General features: G+C 40.3%; 1 protein-coding gene across 4 annotated transcripts in view; it reads right to left on the bottom strand.

The window, feature by feature from the left end:
* TRAF3IP3 (TRAF3 interacting protein 3) overlaps positions 1-20304 on the bottom strand; it is a 967079-nt gene that overhangs the window by 64976 nt on the left and 881799 nt on the right. For 3 of the 4 annotated variants that reach the window (XM_044077127.1, XM_044077126.1, XM_044077129.1), the window contains 2 exons: positions 9662-9724; positions 780-842 (listed from right to left, as the gene is read on the bottom strand). In XM_044077127.1, coding sequence (XP_043933062.1) covers positions 780-842; positions 9662-9724 — 126 coding nt within the window. The remainder of the gene's footprint in view (positions 1-779; positions 843-9661; positions 9725-20304) is intronic. The other variant, XM_044077128.1, reaches the window with a different exon arrangement.

Consider the following 20304-nt stretch of genomic DNA (forward strand, 5'->3'; position numbering starts at 1 on the left):
AGCTACAACTTGTACCACAGAAAAAGTCAACCACAGTGTTTATAGCAGACAGGAGTAACACATACACACAGTAGAAAACAAAAAAACTCTACCGAGCTACAGAGGTCAGGACTGAAAGTCAAAGCCTGCAGTTGTGAGGGGGAGAATTTTTCAGTTTTTACCTCCAGAGTTAAGAAAAAAGCAAAAGTCATAAGAGAAAAGGTCCCAAATTAGGGACACTTTCTAACTGTTGATACTATTAACTTAGGACTTTTCACAATAATGTTCACTGTCAGGGGAGATTGAGTAAAAATATGGAAAAAAATTGGGGAGCCCCAAAAATATGGACAGTCAAAAGCTGTGCACCATGATATTGCAAAGTAAAGATTGTGGACATGAACGTTAATGTTCTGCTATATAGTTCATTTATTAAGTTTATTACATTACTTACTATCATATATGCATTACACAGGCCACCCCAAAAGATGCACGTTTTTTACTAACCCTGCTATTGTTTTCGCTAACTGAACTCTTGTGTGAATTTCCCATTCCTACCTTTATTGTGCCATAAGGACCTTGTTGCAGGTCATATATATCCAGCCTCTAAAATTAGTTTTATCACCAGAGTACATAAAAAAAAAACACTTAATCAAGGGACAGATTCCAAAAGAGTTGTTCTCAGTGGTATAAGGCCTGTCTATAAACAGACTTATACTGAAAGCAAGTGTTTTGGATTCAGGCCCCAAGAATTATCCTAGCATTGTTTCTTAGCATTTTATTTCAATATAAACTCACAGTACCTTCTAAATATGCCACTTTTGTCTCCATGTTTAATTTCATCTCTTCAGCAGTTTTCAGTTTCTCTGTTGAGGGAGAAAAAGGTATCTAATCAGTTTAATCATTAAAGTTTTTCTATCAAATTTTCAGTTCATCAGATATCTGGAATAAACAATTAAATATTTTATTAATTCATGTTAAGTATATTACTAATAGCTTTGCTGGCCTTTTCTTATAAATAACAGCCTCTCCAAATTAACAACAAAGGTGAAACAAGAGAATAAATGTATTAATTTCACATCATCTTCACTTAGTAATACAATTGTTTACGTAGGTCATGTGGATGAAAAGGTGAAAGGTACTAGTAAAATCCCAGGGTACAACTGCTTGGCTTGGCTATGAAAGTTAACTACAGCATATCACTGTGTATTTGGATAAAGCATGGGCTTTGGCAACAACAAACAATGAAAAATACTAGCCAGGCAGTGATTTAAATGCTAGTGGAGTTTATAACTATGCAGATTGTAAATTGAAACATTTGCCTTTCAAGTATGCGTCATAATATTTTATTGTGGTAATGCTGAATTTCTCCCCAAATAACATGTTACTCTTTTAACCAGTCTTGTATTGTGTGTGTGTGTGTGTGTGTGTGTGTGTGTGTGTGTGTGTGTGTGTGTGTGTGTGTGTGTATGTGTGTGTGTTACAATTTTTAAGAGTGCTTAGTACTTAAGCACTTTAATAGATTTGAAGTTAATGACTTCACCCATCTCATTCCATAATAGTCACTAGTAAGATCAAGCTTGACGCCATAAATATTATCCGCTGGATCTTTTCAAGACATTATCCTGGCTAGAATACACAAACCGGAATTCATAAATGGTCAAGACATTACCTTGTCATAATACACACACAGGAATTCATAAACTGTTACTCTATATGTGTGACTGACATTTGTAAAATGTAAATTCCTTCATAATTCTTCCATCTACATATAAACTTTGATATATTATTTAATGAAACATATAGTTAACATGTTGAGTCATTTTAAAGTGATACAGCATCATAATCCTAAATCAAATAATGTAGGGCAGTAATGCAAGTAAATCTAAGGCTACAAGACAGAAAACAAAGGTTTTTTTGGAAATATCAATTTAAGGTACAGTCAATAACATGATAAAAAGTTTAAAGAATGTAAATGATGACAAAAATAGAATGTTTGAACTACAAGCAGTGCGTGTATGTATGTTATTAACTCTCAAAGCAAAAAGGAAAAAAATCAGAAGCTCATAAGTGACATAGGAATACCGACACATGACCTTTTTAGGAGAAGTCCTAGAAGCAGTTGACTAGACAATCTTTGACCAACCTCATGGCTGATTATTAATAAGTTCACGTTTCTTTGTTTCTGGAGGGCTTAGTTTAGAGCCTTCTTAATTCAAGTACCTTATTAACAGTAACTTAAAGGCTGCTGCCCATGCAAGTTAAGAAATATCCTACTATCCCTAGGGTTTACTAACCACAGAGTTAATATATTAAGAGTCACTAGAATGTGGAAACTCAGCCCTATAAAAGAGATGTGGGATTTGTCAATATTTTTTGTCACATATATCAAGTGAGATATCCATGTGCTCAATTAAGTGCTATGTACCCTAATAATATATTAGTATAACTTCTGGAGATTTTTTACACCATGAAAATCAAATTCAATCATCTGCCAAACCAGACAGCAAAATATCTGAAGGCGAATACTGTTGATCTTTTACCAACCATGGGTCTAGGAAATGATTAGGGCGGCTGCAGTGGTGCAGCAGTTAGCATTGCCATCTCACAGCAAGAGGTTCTCCGGTTCGATCCTCGGCTGGGGTGCCTTCTGTGCGGAGTCTGCATGTCCTCCCTGTGGTTGCGTGGGTTTCCGCCGGGTGCTCTGGTTTCCTCCCACATCCCAAATCCCAAAGACAGGCTGTAGGTGAAATGGACAAACTAAATTGGCCCTAGGTGTGAGTGTGTACCTTCTGTGGAAGGTTGGGCGCTGGGCTGGCAACTCAACACTGTAAAACTCCCCTACCAATCATGAGCGGACAGGTGATCTGCTGTGGCGACCCCTAACTGGGAAAAGCCAGAAGAAGAAGAGGTCTAGGAAATGATTAGACTGCAAATATTTAATCGACCATCTTAGAATATGCATGATGTCGAAGTTAGCAGCAAGCCTTCATGAGGCTGTTTCAATCACAAACAGCTTCCCTCTCTGCACTAATTAATTCCTCCTGTAGGAGGTAAGAGCTATCCAGTTCATTCCCCAGACAGGGCAAGTGTCCTATGGCTAACTCAGTTCATCTTTGCTGCAAAGTCCTGTTAGCCCATTCTCGCTCCCACCTTCTCCAACATATCCCTCCGAGTTTGGGAGCTGATAATTAAAGTCAAATTGTTTAAACCTTTTATGCCACGGGACCAGGTGTTGCAAAGGTCAGTTTTGAGACTCCTGCAAGACATACAAGACACATTGGTACAACTTTATTTGCTTAAATAACAAGGCTAGATCTGGAGTGTGGAATGTCTCTAGGTGGATTAATAGTTAACTGAGAAAAGGGAGAAAGCACAGCCAATGACCATCACTGAACATCGCAATGAGCATCATGTCTTGCAGATGTTCTCAACCAGTGGTCACTAAAATATGAAGGCAACCTGTTTGTCCAGTCTAGGAGCCAACAGCTGAAAGTATTACAAGAGGGAGTCAGTGGCTAGTGGTGTTAAGACCCAGTGAGGTCTGCAGAAACTCTTTCAGTGATACAGGTAACACAGAAGATGCTATGGCCATGATGGAATGCACAAGCTTTCTTCAGTGACAGTCTATATTTAAGCAGATGTACTAGTAGCGACAGAGTAAAACAATCTCATCTAGTGTCTAGGTCAGTTGTGGCACAACAATGAGCTGATGAGACTGCAAAATGGAGGGCTGTAAGTGCAGTAACGGAAGGAGGAGGTGCAAGAGAATGTATGAGCACCGTAAGTGAAACATCTGCACAGATCGGTCTGGGAAGGATGAAACTGACAATCACACTGATTGTTTTCAGTGAAGAAATCTGACATCTGAGAGGAACCTATTAGAGAGACAGAAAATCTGTAGGACTACATAACTAGAAACAGTGTTCATATTAAGCCAAGTAATGAACAGGCCAACAAAAAGTGGACTTATACTATGTGTAACTTGAAGCTTGGAGATGGTCTGTGTTTAAGGGGATTTATGTACAATCACAGTGCTGTAAATTAAAAAGTAATCCATGAAACTGCTGGAACAGAAGGATTAAAATAGAAGGGGTTATTAAGTTATAGTCTGTTAACTGTTTCCCAAATCTGAAGACATGGAGAACATAGAACTTTTTTTTTTTCATGGATACCAGACTACTATGCATCTACTCTATGGGGAGATGCAGTGAAATGCATAGGTGGCATTTTCAGAGGGATGTGGCTCTACAGTTTCAGGACTACATGTAATGTGGACTGTATTTTGGGGTCTAAAGGTGTTCTTGCTGTATCATTATGATTACTCAGATTTTTGATGGGGCAGAAGCAACTGTTTCTCCGTGCTTTTCTTTCTGGAGAATGATCCGTGCAAAAGTGTTGGTGGCAACCAAGGATATATGTATGAAATTAGTTAATGCTTAAGCAGAACATGAAATCTGGATTAAAAAAAGAATCAAGAATGTAAAGAGAAGGAGGATAGAAATTCTACAAGCAGATGCAGGCAGTTAAAAGATAAAGAAGGAGACCTAGGTGAAGAAAGAAGAGAAAACAAACCAGCATGCTAAAAATAAGGGATGGAGAGGCAAAGGATAGAAAAAATTATGGAAAGGCACTACATGAAAAAATGGGTTAATGCATAAAAACATGTAATAAAAAGAGAAAAAAGATAAACTTGAAATAGTGAGGGAGTGGTGTACCCTGGATAAGAGAGAACAAAGGTAGAGTGCACTGGAGAAATTATGGAAGACAATATAACAGATAACTACTCAACATGAAAGTGATAACTTGGAGCCACATAAAAAGAGACAAGAACAGGACTTTGTGACCCTAAAACTAAGTTAAATACATTTTGTAACTTCAACATGAAGGGTGGAAGGAAAGGGTCACAAGAGAAGTACAGCAGGGACAAAAAGATTCAAGGCAGCAGTGGAAGTGGTATATGTATTCAGAGGGGATCTATTGAGATAAGAACTTCAGTGCAGGACTGATGAGGAAGTATAAACGACTGAGGAAGGGAGAAAATGTAACCCAGATGTGCCGTCACACACAGAGGATAGTGAAGAACAGTGAGAATATAAATGGATGTGAGAACAGTGGGCATCCATGAGAGATGAAGAACAGACGATAGAAAAAGAAGATTCTTAGAGGAACTAGAAAAGAGAAATATGAATTAAAAGAAAAAAGTAGCAGTACTGAAGGCAATGCATCAGATAAATATTGCAGGATAAGGCCAAGGGGGCAGAAGGAGCCAAAGGGTCTAGACCCAACATAGATGGCATAAGCACCATGAATCCAGATGATAGACTGAGGGAATCAGGCTAATTCTAGTGGATGATAACAGGGAGGATGATTGGAGAAAGACTCTAGGGGATAACATGGAGCATAAGATAATATCAAACCCCATTAGACAATGTAGAATTATAAGGTAATGCAAGAGGGAAGGGAATTTGATTACCTAAAGAAACAAGACTGAAAAATAAAGAATGACATAGAAGGAAAGTTAAGAAGATGCTCATGTAAGGGGCAAAAGACAGAATAGTCATTTTATTATTTTTTAATTTAATTATTTATTTATTTGACATTTGTTAACACGGTTAGTCTGACTGAGTGAGAACCCTTTTTCAGTGGAGGCCTGGCTGGGAGAAAAGCTCCACAACTGAGTATGACCTATACAATAACAAAACTAGATACATAATAATAATAACAATAATAATAATAAAAATGTAAATAGATAATAACAGGTAACTGATTAAATCACAGAGCATAATTACTTTCTAGCAACATCATTCAGTCCGTACAACCACATTACGAGGTACGTACGTTGGTTACATCAATAGGTCTCAACTACAATCACTGTTATTGATAATTTACAGTCATACTGGTAGAGTATTAAACTTGATTTAGATATGTCTAAGTCAATGTGTCATTTAAGAGTAAAGGATAGGAGAAACAGAAGGGGGTAGGGTGTGAGTGAGAGAGAATAGTAGGTGTAGGTCTTTCAAGGTAGGTGGTTACATTGACAGATCCATGTATTCTTCAAAAAGCTTTTAGTAGCAATTTTGAATTGATGTTGGTGATTGGGCAGGGGAGTAGCTGTAATGGTTTTGTCCTATTTTAGTTTTGGGCTTGCTGATTGAAAGAAGGCTTTGTTATGACCTACGAAGGGTCCTTAGTGGAGTGTAGGGGGAGATCAGACTGGTAATGCTGGGATAGAAGGAGAACAGATACAAAATGGAGTGCATTATTTGAAGCTGGGAGAGAAGTAGTTGGTGAGGAAGCTCTAGCCAGTTTAACTTTATAAGAGCTAGACAGTGATGTGAGTGGTAGGAGTGGCCAGCAGCAAATTTAGCAACTTTGTTGTAGGTAGCTTCTAGTTTTGTTAGCAGAGTGCTTTGAAGGTTGTTGAAAATCTGTGAGCCATAAAGTAGGCTGGGGAGAAGGTAGGCATGGGATAGGGTGATTCTGGCTTTACTGGATAAGAATTATTTATCCTGTAATGGAGGCCGGGCTTTTGGTAGGTTTTCTTAATGTTGTGAGGATGTGCTGGTCGAATTTAAGATGGTCATCAATGATGACCCCTAGTAACTTAGCATGTCATTTCACAGTGATAGGTATGTTATTGTAAGAAGAGAATGAAAAGAAGGATTTAAGATGATTCATAGATTTGGGGATAAAAACCATGAGTTTAGCCTTTTTTGGGTTTAGTATTAGCTGGTTGTTGAGCCTGTTTTCAATAGCTAAGAAGGACCTCTGAGTTCTAGTATTTAAGTCATACTAAATAAGAAGAGATAATAGATTCAGGAAAATAAATATGCTTACAAGCGAGGCAGGGGAACTGGACTACCTGAAAAGGAAATGCATGGGGGTAGGCTGGAAAATAAAAAGTGTTTGCAGACCAAATAAGGCTGATGTTTTTTCATTACAATAAGGTGAAGGTTTTTCCACTGTCATCTCTAGGGAAGGGGAAAAGATGGGAAAGTAGGGCAGAGATGGACATTGTAGAAAATAACTTTAATGTATCACTGGAACCAAAAGTGGGAGAGAAAGAAAGGAGGAGATAACATGTAGGGAGAGAAGTAAAGACAAGAGATGGGCCACCTTTGCTAGGTGAGCAAGATCAGGGTAGCAAGATAGATCGGTTCCTAATAAGGAAGAAAGGCCATAAAAGGTAGAAGTTGTTGAGATAAGAGAGAAATCATGGACAATGCAATAGTCAACAATGTTTGCACAAAAGGAGGAAGAACGGACAAGAAAGTGAAGAAAGGAAGTGAGACAGAACCAGTCAGAGGTCTAAGGAGGATGAAATTAGAATTGGGAGGTACCAAGAAGGATTATGGAAGAAAGCCAGCAAGAGAAGATTAGCTAGAAATTGAAAGGCGATCTGGGATTAAGGTCACCGTGACAAGATGACTCAAGCAAGAGGAAGGGCAGTATAGAGGAAAGCAGAAGGAGGTAGTCACAGAGACAGAGGCAGTGTTGTAAGGAGTATGTATAGATGGAGGAACCAGAATTAGATGAAATATGGAAAGGCTAGTTATACCAGGGCAGAAAAATATCTACAGAAAATAAATTAATTCTAGTAGAGACAGGAGAAAAAGTCTGGAAAATCCCTAGTCGGAAGATTATATGAAACGGGATAAAGCAAATGTAAATAGTCTAAGAAAAAGAGAAGGGGTACTGATAGAAAACAGATGAACATGAAAGAAGATGGGATTTTTTTAGGGCATACCCACATCAACAAGAAATATCCTAGGAACAAGAAAAATTGAATGTTGATGTGACTGACTGATAAAAAAAGAATAAAAGGAATTTCATAAGCTGGTCACACTAGAGGTTGTAATCAGGGCAATTAGAAAAGCAAACCGAGGCAAGGCAACAGGAATGAATGGGTGTCAGAGATGTATTAAATAGAAAAGGGTGATGTAAAAAAAGAGCTAACAGAAGTTTATAATGAGCAAAAAATAAAATCATATGTAGCTGCAAATTGGAAAGAAAAGGAGGTAATGACAACAATTTGTAGAAGATAATAAGACAGATGATCCTTAGGAAAGGAGGGAATAAAGAAAGAAGAAAGTGTCATGCAGGAGGTAAGAACTGTATATGTTTAATTTCAAATCTCACTATGGAAAACAAACTGAAAATGGATTAAGGAAAAGAAAGAACCATGATGAAAAAAACATACTCTAAAGCTTACCTGTTGGCACTGAGAGAAGGGAAAGAAAAGGATGTAATGTTGCTGTAGGTGTTATTAGACAAACATAAACAAGATGGCATCTTGACTGTATATTCTTCAGATTTATGAACTTTCTTGTCTGTTAAGACTGTAATAGTAACATGATAGAAATGTGCTTCAGAGGGGAACTGCGTGTTAGTATTTGAGTTTTTTCTATGTGATTTTCCTCTCATTCTTTTAGAACAGCATATAAAGAATTGAAACATTGAGAAACTGTTTTATGAATGATGCAGAACGTGGAAGATAAGAGCAGTGCAAGAAATCTGAGCTCATGTTTGAGATGTATAAAATCATATTAGAAATACAGTACTGTTCATAGGTTCATAGGTTCATACTAGGCTATCTGCCCAAGGGCATTTAAGCCTTATAAATATAGCCCAGTGTTGTTTTTGCCACCCCTTTTTGAATAAAAAAAATGCCTATCATTTTTTTTCTGTGCCTCTGTCAGTGTGACACGAAGTAGTATCTGGGGTATATCTATATCTCCCTCCCATCCATTGAAGAAGATTCTCTGAAACAAGGCCAGTGCTCTGCCTCACATGTACCGGGATTTTGTTCCACAGCATAGGGAGTCTCTGGGTGATGAATCTGTCCCTCCAGCACGTTCTGTTTTGTTTGTTACAGCCAGACAGATGCTGATTTGGGTGCAGACAGGGTAGTTTGTTAGCTCAGTACATGAATCTGTCCTTTTTTGACCTTTTTAGCTACAACTTGTACCACAGAGCAAGTCAACCACAGTGTTTATGGCAGCCAGGAGTAACACATGCAGACAGTAGAAAACAAGAAAACTCTGCTGAGCCACAGAGGTCAGGACTGAAAGGTAAAGCTTGCAGTTTTGAGGGGGATAATTTTTCAGTTTTTACCTCGAGTTCAGAACAAAGCAAAAATCATTAGGGAAAAGGCCCCAAATTAGGGACACGTTCTAATTGTTGATACTATTAACTTAGGACTTCTCTCAATAATTTTCACTGTCAGGGGAAATTGAGTAAAAATATGGAAAATAAACTGGGGAGTACCAAAAATATGGACAGTCAAAAGCTGTGCACCATGATATTGCAAAGTAAAGATTGTGGACATGAACATGCTATCATATATGCATTACACAGGCCACCCCAAAAGATGCACGTTTTTACTAACCCTGCTATTGTTTTCGCTAACTGAACTCTTGTGTGAATGTCCCATTCCTACCTTTATTGTGCCATAAGGACTTTGTTGCAGGTCATATATATCCAGCCTCTAAAATTAGTTTCATCACCAGAGTACATAAAAAAAACACTTAATCAAGGGACAGATTCCAAAAGAGTTGTTCTCAGTGGTATAAGGCCTGTCTATAAACAGGCTTATACTGAGAGCAAGTCTTTTGGATTCAGGCCCCAAGAGTTATCCTAGCATTGTTTCTTAGCATTTTATTCCAGTAAAAACTCACAGTACCTTCTAAATATGCCACTTTTGTCTCCGTGTTTAATTTCAGCTCTTCAGCAGTTTTCAGTTTCTCTGTTGAGGGAGAAAAAGGTATCTAATCATTTTAATCATTAAAGTTTTTCTATCAAATTTTCAGTTCATCAGATATCTGGAATAGACAATTACATATTTTATTAATTCATGTTAAGTATATTACTAATAGCTTTGCTGGCCTTTTCTTATAACTGACAGCCTCTCCAAATTAACAACAGAGGTGAGACAAGAGAATAAATGTATTAGTTTCACATCATCTTCACTTAGTAATACAATTGTTTATGTAGGTCATGTGGATGAAAAGGTGAAAGGTACTAGTAAAATCCCAGGGTACAACTGCTTGGCTTGGCTATGAAAGTTAACTACAGCATATCACTTTGTATTTAGATAAAGCATGGGCTTTGGCAACAAAAAACAATGAAAATACTAGCCAGGCAGTGATTTAAATGCTAGTGGAGTTTATAACTATGCAGATTGTAAATTGAAACATTTTCTTTTCAAGTATGCGTCATAATATTGTATTGTGGTAATGCTGAATTTCTCCCCAGATAACATGTTACTCTTTTAACCACTGTCTTGTATTGTGTGTGTGTGTGTGTGTGTGTGTGTGTGTGTGTGTGTGTGTGTGTGTGTGTGTGTATGTGTGTGTGTTACAATTTTTAAGAGTGCTTAGTACTTAAGCACTTTAACAGATTTGAAGTTAATGACTTCACCCATCTCGTTCCATAATAGTCACTAGTAAGATCAAGCTTGACACCGTAAATATTATCTGCTGGATCATTTCAAGACAATATCCTGGCTAGAATACACAAACTGGAATTCATAAATGGTCAAGACATTACCTTGTCATAATACACACACAGGAATTCATAAACTGTTACTCTATATGTGTGACTGACATTTGTAAAATGTAAATTCCTTCATAATTCTTCCATCTACATATAAACTTTGATATATTATTTAATGAAACATATAGTTAACATGTTGAGTCATTTTAAAGTGATACAGCATCATAATCCTAAATCAAATAATGTAGGGCAGTAATGCAAGTAAATCTAAGGCTACAAGACAGAAAACAAAGGTTTTTTTGGAAATATCAATTTAAGGTACAGTCAATAACATGATAAAAAGTTTAAAGAATGTAAATGATGACAAAAATAGAATGTTTGAACTACAAGCAGTGCGTGTATGTATGTTATTAACTCTCAAAGCAAAAAGGAAAAAAATCAGAAGCTCATAAGTGACATAGGAATACCGACACATGACCTTTTTAGAAGTCCTGGAAGCAGGTGACTAGATAATATTTGACCAACCTCATGGCTGATTATTAATAAGTTCACATTTCTTTGTTTCTGGATGGCTTAGTTTAGAGCCTTCTTAGTTCAAGTACATTATTAACAGTAACTTAAAGGCTGCTGTCCATGCAAGTTAAGGAATATCCTACTATCCATAAGGTTTACTAACCACAGAGTTAATATATTAAGAGTCACTAGAATGTAGAAACTCAGCCCTAAAAAAGAGATGTAATTAAAATGGGATTTGTCAATATTTTTTGTCAGATATATCAAGTGAGGTATTCATGTGCTCAATTAAGTGCTATGTACCCTAATAATATATTAGTATAACGTCTGGAGATTTTTACACCAGGAAAATCAAATTCAATCATCTGTCAAACCAGACAGCAAAATATCTGAAGGCGAATACTGTTGATCTTTTACCAATCATAGGTCTAGGAAATTATTAGGGCGGCCGCAGTGGTGCAGCGGTTAGCATTGCCACCTCACAGCAAGAGGTTCTCCTGTTCAATCCTCGGCAGGGGTGCCTTCTGTGCGGAGTCTGCATGTCCTCCCTGTGGTCGCATGTGTTTCCTCCGGGTGCTCCAGTTTCCTTCCACATCCCAAAGACATGCTGTAGGTGAATTGGACACTCTAAATTGGCCCTAGGTGTGAGTGTATGCCTTCTGTGGAAGGTTGGGCACTGGGCTGGCAACTCAACACTGTGAAACTCCACTGCCAATCATGAGTGGACAGGTGATCCGCTGTGGTGACCCCTAACTGGGAAAAGCCAGAAGAAGAAGAGGTCTAGGAAATGATTAGACTGCAAATATTTAATCGACTGTCTTAGAATATGCATGATGCCGAAGTTAGCAGCAAGCCTTCATGAGGCTGTTTCAACCACAATCAGCTTCCTTCTCTGCACTAATTAATTCCTCCTGTAGGAGGTAAGAGCTGCCAGTTCATTCCCCAGACAGGGCAAGTGTCCTATGGCTAACTCAGTTCATCTTTGCTGCAAAGCCCTGTTAGCCCATTCTCGCTCCCACCTTCTCCAACATATCCCTCCCAGTTTGGGAGCTGCTAATTAAAGTCAAATTGTTTAATCCTTTTATGCCACGGGACCAGGTGTTGCAAAGGTCGGTTTTGACACTCCTGCAAGACATACAAGACACATTGGTACAACTTTATTGGCCTAAATAACAAGGCTAGATCTGGAGTGTGGAATGTCTCTAGGTGGATTAATAGTTAACTGAGAAAAGGGAGAAAGCACAGCCACTGAACATCACTGAACACCACAATGAGCATCATGTCTTGCAGATGTTCTTAACCAGTGGTCACTAAAATATGAAGGCAACCTGTTTGTCCAGTCTAGGAGCCAACAGCTGAAAGTATTACAAGAGGGAGTCAGTGGCTAGTGGTGTTAAGACCCAGTGAGGTCTGCAGAAACTCTTTCAGTGATACAGGTAACATAGAAGATGCTATGGCCATGATGGAATGCACAAGTTTTCTTCAGTGACAGCCTATATTTAAGCAGATGTACTAGTAGCGACAGAGTAAAACAATCTCATCTAGTGTCTAGGTCAGTTGTGGCACAACAATGAGCTGATGAGACTGCAAAATGGAGGGCTGTAAGTGCAGTAACGGAAGGAGGAGGTGCAAGAGAATGTATGAGCACCGCAAGTGAAACATCTGCACAGGTCGGTCTGGGAAGGATGAAACTGACAATCACACTGATTGTTTTCAGTGAAGAAATCTGACATCTGAGAGGAACCTATTAGAGAGACAGAAAATCTGTAGGACTACATAACTAGAAACAGTGTTCATATTAAGCCAAGTAATGAACAGGCCAATAAAAAGTGGACTTATACTATGTGTAACTTGAAGCTTGGAGATGGTCTGTGTTTAAGGGGATTTATGTACAATCACAGTGCTGTAAATTAAAAAGTAATCCATGAAACTGCTGGAACAGAAGGGTTAAAATAGAAGGGGTTAAGTTATATTCTGTTAACTGTTTCCCAAATCTGAAGACATGGAGAACATAGAACATTTTTTTTTCATGGATACCAGACTACTATGCATCTACTCTATGGGGAGATGCAGTGAAATGCATAGGTGGTATTTTCAGAGGGAAGTGGATCTACAGTTTCAGGACTACATGTAATGTGGACTGTATTTTGGGGTCTAAAGGTGTTCTTGCTGTATCATGATTACTCAGATTTTTGATGGGGCAGAAGCAACTGTTTCACCATGCTTTTCTTTCTGGAGAAAAAAATTATCTGCTTTTACTGTATTTGTGTTTTTTCCTACTTTATTTTCCTTTTGCGTCATCTTAAAAGTACTCAATTGTATTTATTACTGCTTGGTGTAACTCATTCTAAGCCTTTTAGTTTAAGCACTTGGGCTTCAGACCAGTTTTACATTAAGAAGGTTTGTGGTCTGCACTGTAGTGGCAGAACAGGTAGCTTACATCCTTCTAAGTTGGGAACTGCTGATTGAGGGCTCAGTGTCTGTTATTCTAAAAGTGTATTAATTCTGGTTTAAGCACTTGGGCTTCAGGCCAGTTATTTTACATTAAGAGGGCTCGTGTTCTGCACTCTTGTGGGAGGAGAGGCTGGACTCTGTCCTTCTGAGCTGGGAATTTCTGGTTAAAGGCTTATAGTGCCTGCATATTTGAACTGCTTCTTACTGAAATTGGTACACCTTGTTTGCTGTAGCATAGACTAGATCCAGGCCTGCTGAATCTAGCTTTGTTTGTATAACTTGAGCACTAATCCAGGCATTCTTTAAATTATTCAGTTGTATTTATTACTGCTTGGTAGTTACTTGATTAAAGTGTAGCTATCAGTCTAAGTCTTTTGGATTAAGCACTTGGGCTTCAGACAAGTTGTTTTACATTAGGAAGGTTTGTGGCCTGCACTGTGGTGGCAGGACAGGTAGCTTACATCCTTCTAAGTTGGGAACTGCTGATTGAGGGCTCAGTGTCTGTTATTCTAAAAGTGTATTAGTTCTTGTTTAAGCACTTGGGCTTCAGGCCAGTTATTTTACATTAAGAAGGATCGTGGTCTGCACTCTTGTGGGAGGAGAGGCTGGACACTGCCCTTCTGAGCTGGGAATTTCTGGTTAAAGGCTTATAGTGCCTGCATATTCTAACTGTTTCTTACTGAAATTGGTACACCTTGTTTGCTGTAGCATAGACTAGATCCGGGCCTGCTGAATCTAGCTTTGTTTGTATGCTTGTTGTTTGTTTGTTATTTCCCTGAAATGCTAATTCCACCTAAAATGCGGCTTTTCAGCACTTCTGTGGATCCCTAGTGATATCTGCATTGCTTACTGTACTTATTTCCTTGTTTCACTTGAAAGAAAGTTACTGTTTGTCATTTTTGCATTTAAGTTACTTGTAACACATTGCATTTAAGTTACCTGGCACTTGCTCACTAAAGCAATTATATAAGTCAGCACTAAAAAATTAAAAGCACTACACCCTCACAAACTCCCCTTGAGTACCTTGTTCCCCATTGGCCCTTTTTTCAATTATAAAGGAATTCCCAATACTATTCTAGCATGTCCAAAGGTCAGTTGTCAATCTCCTCTCCGGTCCAGCTGGTGAATCTGGGAATCTTGAGGCAATGTTATAACTGCTTCATGTACACAGACAACCCTCTCCTCCTCCCAACAAATTCCAACACATGTGAGAGATGCAACCATATAGCCTAACTGGAGGCTAAGCTCTCTCAACTCAGTACTGGCGTAATCAGTCAGGAGGAGAAGGAAACCACACTCACTACAATTCCAGTCTCACACAGACCTACCACAACAGCAAACCAAACACATAAACACACAAAAACATACTCGGAGGCTCTAAATAAAAATCTGCCTAAGCAGCAGCGACCTCCAAAGCAGACACCCAAGCAACCGCTACCCCAAAACAAAACACATGCAACACATACCTCACAAAGCCAGTGTGCTGAACAGTCACAGCCCTTAAGGCTAAACAACACACCTGATACACTTGTAATAGGTGACTCTATCGTCAGGCACACTGACGTCCCGCTCACCAGGCTAAACAAGGAGAAGGTCACGGTGAGCTGCCTGTCAGGCGCTAGAATCCGCCATGTAACACAAGCACTCAGGTCACTCCAAGGCAAGTACAAATATGACTCAGTCATTGTCCATGCTGGTGTGAATGACCTGAGACGTACCTCCCTGGACTACATGAAAAGAGACATAGAGGAGCTCTCTGAGCATGTAGCCCAGGCCGGTATGACCCTGACCTTGAGTAGCATCTTACCCTCACCAAGAATGATGCCACAATATGAAGACAAGATGATCAATTTCAACAATTGGCTTAAGTATTGGTGTCATTCAAAGGGGATCCAATGCCTGTCAGCCTGGGATGACATGCTCGACAAGCCACGATGCTTCGCTAGGGATGGCTTGCACCTGTCACCCCTGGGCTTTCAGATATTTGCAAAGGCTCTTTCTACCCCCATAGTGCCTTTTTTAGGCAAGGCACAAAAGACAAACCCACCTCCATAGGTATCACAAGGGATAAGAAACTAAGAGTAATGCTACTCAACGCCAGAAGTCTAAACCTCAAGATGCATGCACTCGAAACTCTCCTTAGCATGGAGAACATTGATATCTGTGCAGTAACAGAAACCTGGTTCAAGGCTCCCGAGAGCACCTCAGCACTACCAGGTTATACCTCATACCATGCTTTTCGGCCCCAAAACTTGGACCGAACCACAAAAGGAGGGGGAGTATCAATATTCGTCAAAGATACCCACACCTCCAGGTTGGTGGCACAGCACAAAGCATCAGAGACTATCCATGTGCATCTAACAGTGGGTAAAACTGCCTTCCAGTTTATAGCCTGTTACAGACCACCCTCCCAAACCTAGGAACCCCCACTCGGCCTTCCTGAGAATACTGGAAAATATGAAGGTCTCTCCAAACACCATTATATTGGGCGACTTCAACTACCCAAACATAGACTTGGAGCATTACTCTAGCTCCAACACCCTAGCCCAAAGGTTCCTAGAATTTATAAACTCAAATGCTATGGAACAACTTGTTACCACTCCCACAAGAGGGGAAAACATACTGGACCTGATCATCACCAACATGGGGACACTATGCTCCAGACCAGAAGTGTATCCCTCACTGGTAAGATCAGACCATAAACTAATCTCACTGGATATTCACATCCCGACCCCACCCCCTGCCCAGAAAACCACAGTGAAAAACTTCTCTAAAGCAAATTTCACACACCTCAAAACCAAGGTGGAATCCTTCAAAGCCCCCGGGCCTGTGGAAAATATGGCCCAGACTGCAGAACCCTTTATAAACGCATTCTATGAACACCTTCAGGAATGCATGGATCATGCAATCCCAAATAAAACCAAGACCCAATCCTCCAAAGGCAGGCGTCCTGTCTGGTGGTCTCCAGCCATAAACAAACTATACAATAGAAGGAGGAAGCTACTACATGATAGAGCAAAATCCCAAAAAGGGAAGGCATCTCTGATCAGTATTAGCAAAAAACTACGGGCACTCATAAAATCGTCTAAGGCCAGCTTCAAGAGAAAAATTGCACAAGACACTAAGGATAATCACAAGGCTTTCTTTAGTTATGTTAGGAACCTGGGTGGGAATTCCCAGATATGCTCAGAATTAGTCCAAAATGACAAAAAATACACCAAACCCACAGACATTGCCAACATCCTAGCTGACAGGTTCAGTGCAAACTTCTCCCCCCACCAAAAGGGCAAATATCTATCCCAACAGAGTGCTGCCCCCCCTGACATCTCAGATGCTCAGGTAAGAGCCGCCCTCTCCAAAGCAAAAAACACAGCATCAATGGGACCAGACGGTGTCCCGGGCTGCATCCTACATGAACTCCAAGAAGAGCTAAACCCAAACATAAAACTACTGTTCAATCTCAGCCTTACTACAGGATATGTACCCAAAGAGTGGCGTACAGCAACAGTGGTCCCTCTCCACAAAGGTGGTGCCTCAACAGATCCTGGAAACTATCGCCCTATAAGCCTGACTAGCTTGGTCTGCAAAGCTATGGAAAGGATCATCATGGACCTCACAAATAAAGATATTGGGGACCTACAGACACTGGATCCTACCCAGTTTGGCTTTGTTAAGGGCAGATCCTGCCTCTTAAACCTGGTCGATTTCTTTGAAACAGTCACCAAGGCCATTGACGAGGGGAAGGTGGTCCACACAGCCTACCTGGACCTTGCAAAAGCCTTCGATACAATACCCCACTCGGGCATTATAGATAAGCTCACCAGCTTAAATATAAACCCCTATGTCACTAGATGGGTTGCAAACTGGCTCAAGGACAGAACCCACATGGTTAGAATTGCTGGAGTCATGTCAGACTTGAATCCAGTTACAAGTGGCATCCCACAAGGCTCAGTCCTGGGACCTCTCTTGTTCGGTATATATTTCTCGGTGGTACAAGCCAACACGAAAGGACTGTGGCTGACCAAGTTCTCAGATGACTGCAAACTGGGCGCCATAATCGACTCTCCAGCCGACACAAGCATCCTCCAAAAGGGCCTCATAGAAACAGACAACTGGTGCCAGAGCCATGGCCTCAAGCTAAACGCCAAAAAGTGTATAGTCATCCCCTTTGGCAAAAACAAAGTGCCCACAAATTACCACATAGGTGGTAATCCATTAAATACAGAAGAAGTCATTAGGGACCTGGGGACCCAAGTTGATAGCAATCTTTCATTTGACAACCACGTGGCCAAAGTGGTTAGAAAAACATTTTATATAGCCCACCTAATCATGAAGGGATTCACATCTAGATCAGGGGAGGTCATCGTGCCTCTTTACTCATCCCTCATCAGGCCCATAATTGAGTACAATGCCCCTTTTGGGATGTACCTTACCAGACACCTGCAGCAATTGGAAAGACCCCAAAAGTTCCTCACTAAGAGGATTAAAGGGCTCAAACAGATGCCATATGCTGCCCGGTTAAAGAAACTCCAGCTCTACTCAGTGGCATACCACCTGCTCAGAGGTGATCTGTGCCTGACGTATAAAGCCATGTCCAACCCGGAATTAATGGACATGCTGCACCTCAGAAAATCCAAATCCCATCGAGCTACGCGCTCGAGAGACTTGAACCTCAGCACTGAAATAAATAGGACATGCTGGGGGACAGATTCATAACCCAGAGGCTCCCTTCACTCTGGAATAAAATCCCAGTCCAGGTTAGGCAGAGTCCCACATTGACTCTCTTCAAGAGGAATCTTGATGAGTGGATGGGAGATCGTAGGTTTACCCCGGCTATCACTTCTGTGTCACTGTTAGACAGAGGCACAGTATACTAACCTCAAAAAAGGGCATAGCAAAATTAATTTAAAATGGGTGGTGAAAGCCAAACACACTCTGGCTAGGCTTATAAATGCCCTAGGGCAGATAGCCTAGTATGAACCTATGAACCTATGAACCATGCAAAAGTGTTGGTGGCAACCAAGGATATATGTATGAAATTAGTTAATGCTGGCTTGTTAAATTTGATTTCTGCATTAGTAACTGTATTTAGAGCACAACCTAGAGCTGTTTACTGAATTTCCTGTTTGCACTTATTTTTAAAATCGTTTTTTTCTCTCAAAACTTGCATTTTATCTGTCTTTGGCCTAGCACTCTTGTGTGGGGTCATTTACTGCACTGTTATAACTTGTTGATACTTGTTAACCTCTGCTATCTCTGAAAAACAAAAACAAAAAAAATCTTGCTTTTTTTCCCACTTTTCTGAGATTTAAAAAAGTTCAGTTACAGGCTTGCTGTTCTTGAACTATTTGTAAGTTTCTGTGAGGCCATTTTTTGCTTGGGCTAAAGGAAAGTCTCTCTGTTGATCAGTGGCAGTGAAAAACATTGAGCAGCCTGCCTGCCCCTGTGGGAGTGGTTACTGACTTGAAACTGTAGTTTTATTGGCCATTTTGGGTCAATTCCAAACTCCTTCATCTTCCTCTCTTAAAATCCTCTTTTGCGCGGTTTTGCGCATTTTTGTGCATAGCACAACAGCGGGCAGCGCCGCCTAATTGGGTTTAAACTATTCCTGGCTCCACAAAGTCTGCTCTTCACTTTTTCCCTTAGAACTGCTCTATCTCTCAATTTAAACACCATATTCTCATTCTAAGGCCCTTCACTGGTCCAATTAAGTAATCCTACAAGTTAGCACTATTAAACCATAAGCACTACTTACTCTTATACTCTCTATGATTACCCTGTCCTCTATTGGTCCGTCTTAAATTCAGTTTCCCTATTACTCTAGCATGTCCAAAGGTCAGTCAATGGTTTCCTCTGCAGTCCAGCTGGTGAATCAGGGAATTTTGAGGCAATGTTACAACTGTCTCATGTACATGGACAACCCTCTCCTCCTCCATACAGGTTCAAATATATGTGAGAGATGCAACTATTTAGCCAAACTGGAGGCTGAGCTCTCTCATCTCAAAACTGGTGTAACCAGTCAGGAGGAGAAGGTAACCTCACACAACACAATTCCAGTATCACATAGTCCCACCACATCAGCGAACCAAACACATAAATACACAAAAACATACTCGGAGGCTGTAAATAAAAATCTACCTAAGCAACAGAGACCTCCAAAGCAGACATCCAAGCAAACGCTACCTCAAAACAAAACACACACAACACATAACCCACAAAGTCAGTGTGCCAAGCAGCCACAGACCTTAAGGCTGAATAACACACCTGATACTCTTGTTATAGGTGACTCTATTGTCAGACACACTGACGTCCCGCTCACCAGGCTGAATAAAGAGAAGGTCACAGTGAGCTGCCTGTCAGGTGCTAGGATCCACCACATAACGCAAGCACTCAGGTCACTCCAAAGCAAATACAAATATGACTCAGTCATTGTACATGCTGGTGTGAATGACCTGAGATGTACCTCCCTGGACTACATGAAAAGAGACATAGAGGAGCTCTCTGATCATGTAGCCCAGGCTGGTATGACCCTGACCTTGAGCAGCATCTTACCCTCACCTAGAATGATGCCACAGTACAAAGACAAAATGATCGATTTTAACAATTGGCTAAAATTTTGGTGTCATTCAAAGGGGATCCAGTGTCTGTCAGCCTGGGATGACATGCTTGACAAGCCACGTTGCTTCGCTAGGGACGGCTTGCACCTGTCACCACTGGGGTTTGGATGTTGGCGAGGGCTCTTGCCACACCAGTAGTGCCTTTTTAGGCAAGGCTCAAAAGTCAAACCCACCCCCATAGACAGCACAAGGAACAAGAAACTAAGGGTAATGCTGCTAAACGCCAGAAGTCTTAACCTCAAGATGC

This window comes from Protopterus annectens, chromosome 7.part0 (assembly GCF_019279795.1).
Source record: "Protopterus annectens isolate FY-2018-M chromosome 7.part0, PAN1.0, whole genome shotgun sequence".
In the NCBI taxonomy this organism is placed as follows: Eukaryota; Metazoa; Chordata; order Ceratodontiformes; family Protopteridae; genus Protopterus; species Protopterus annectens.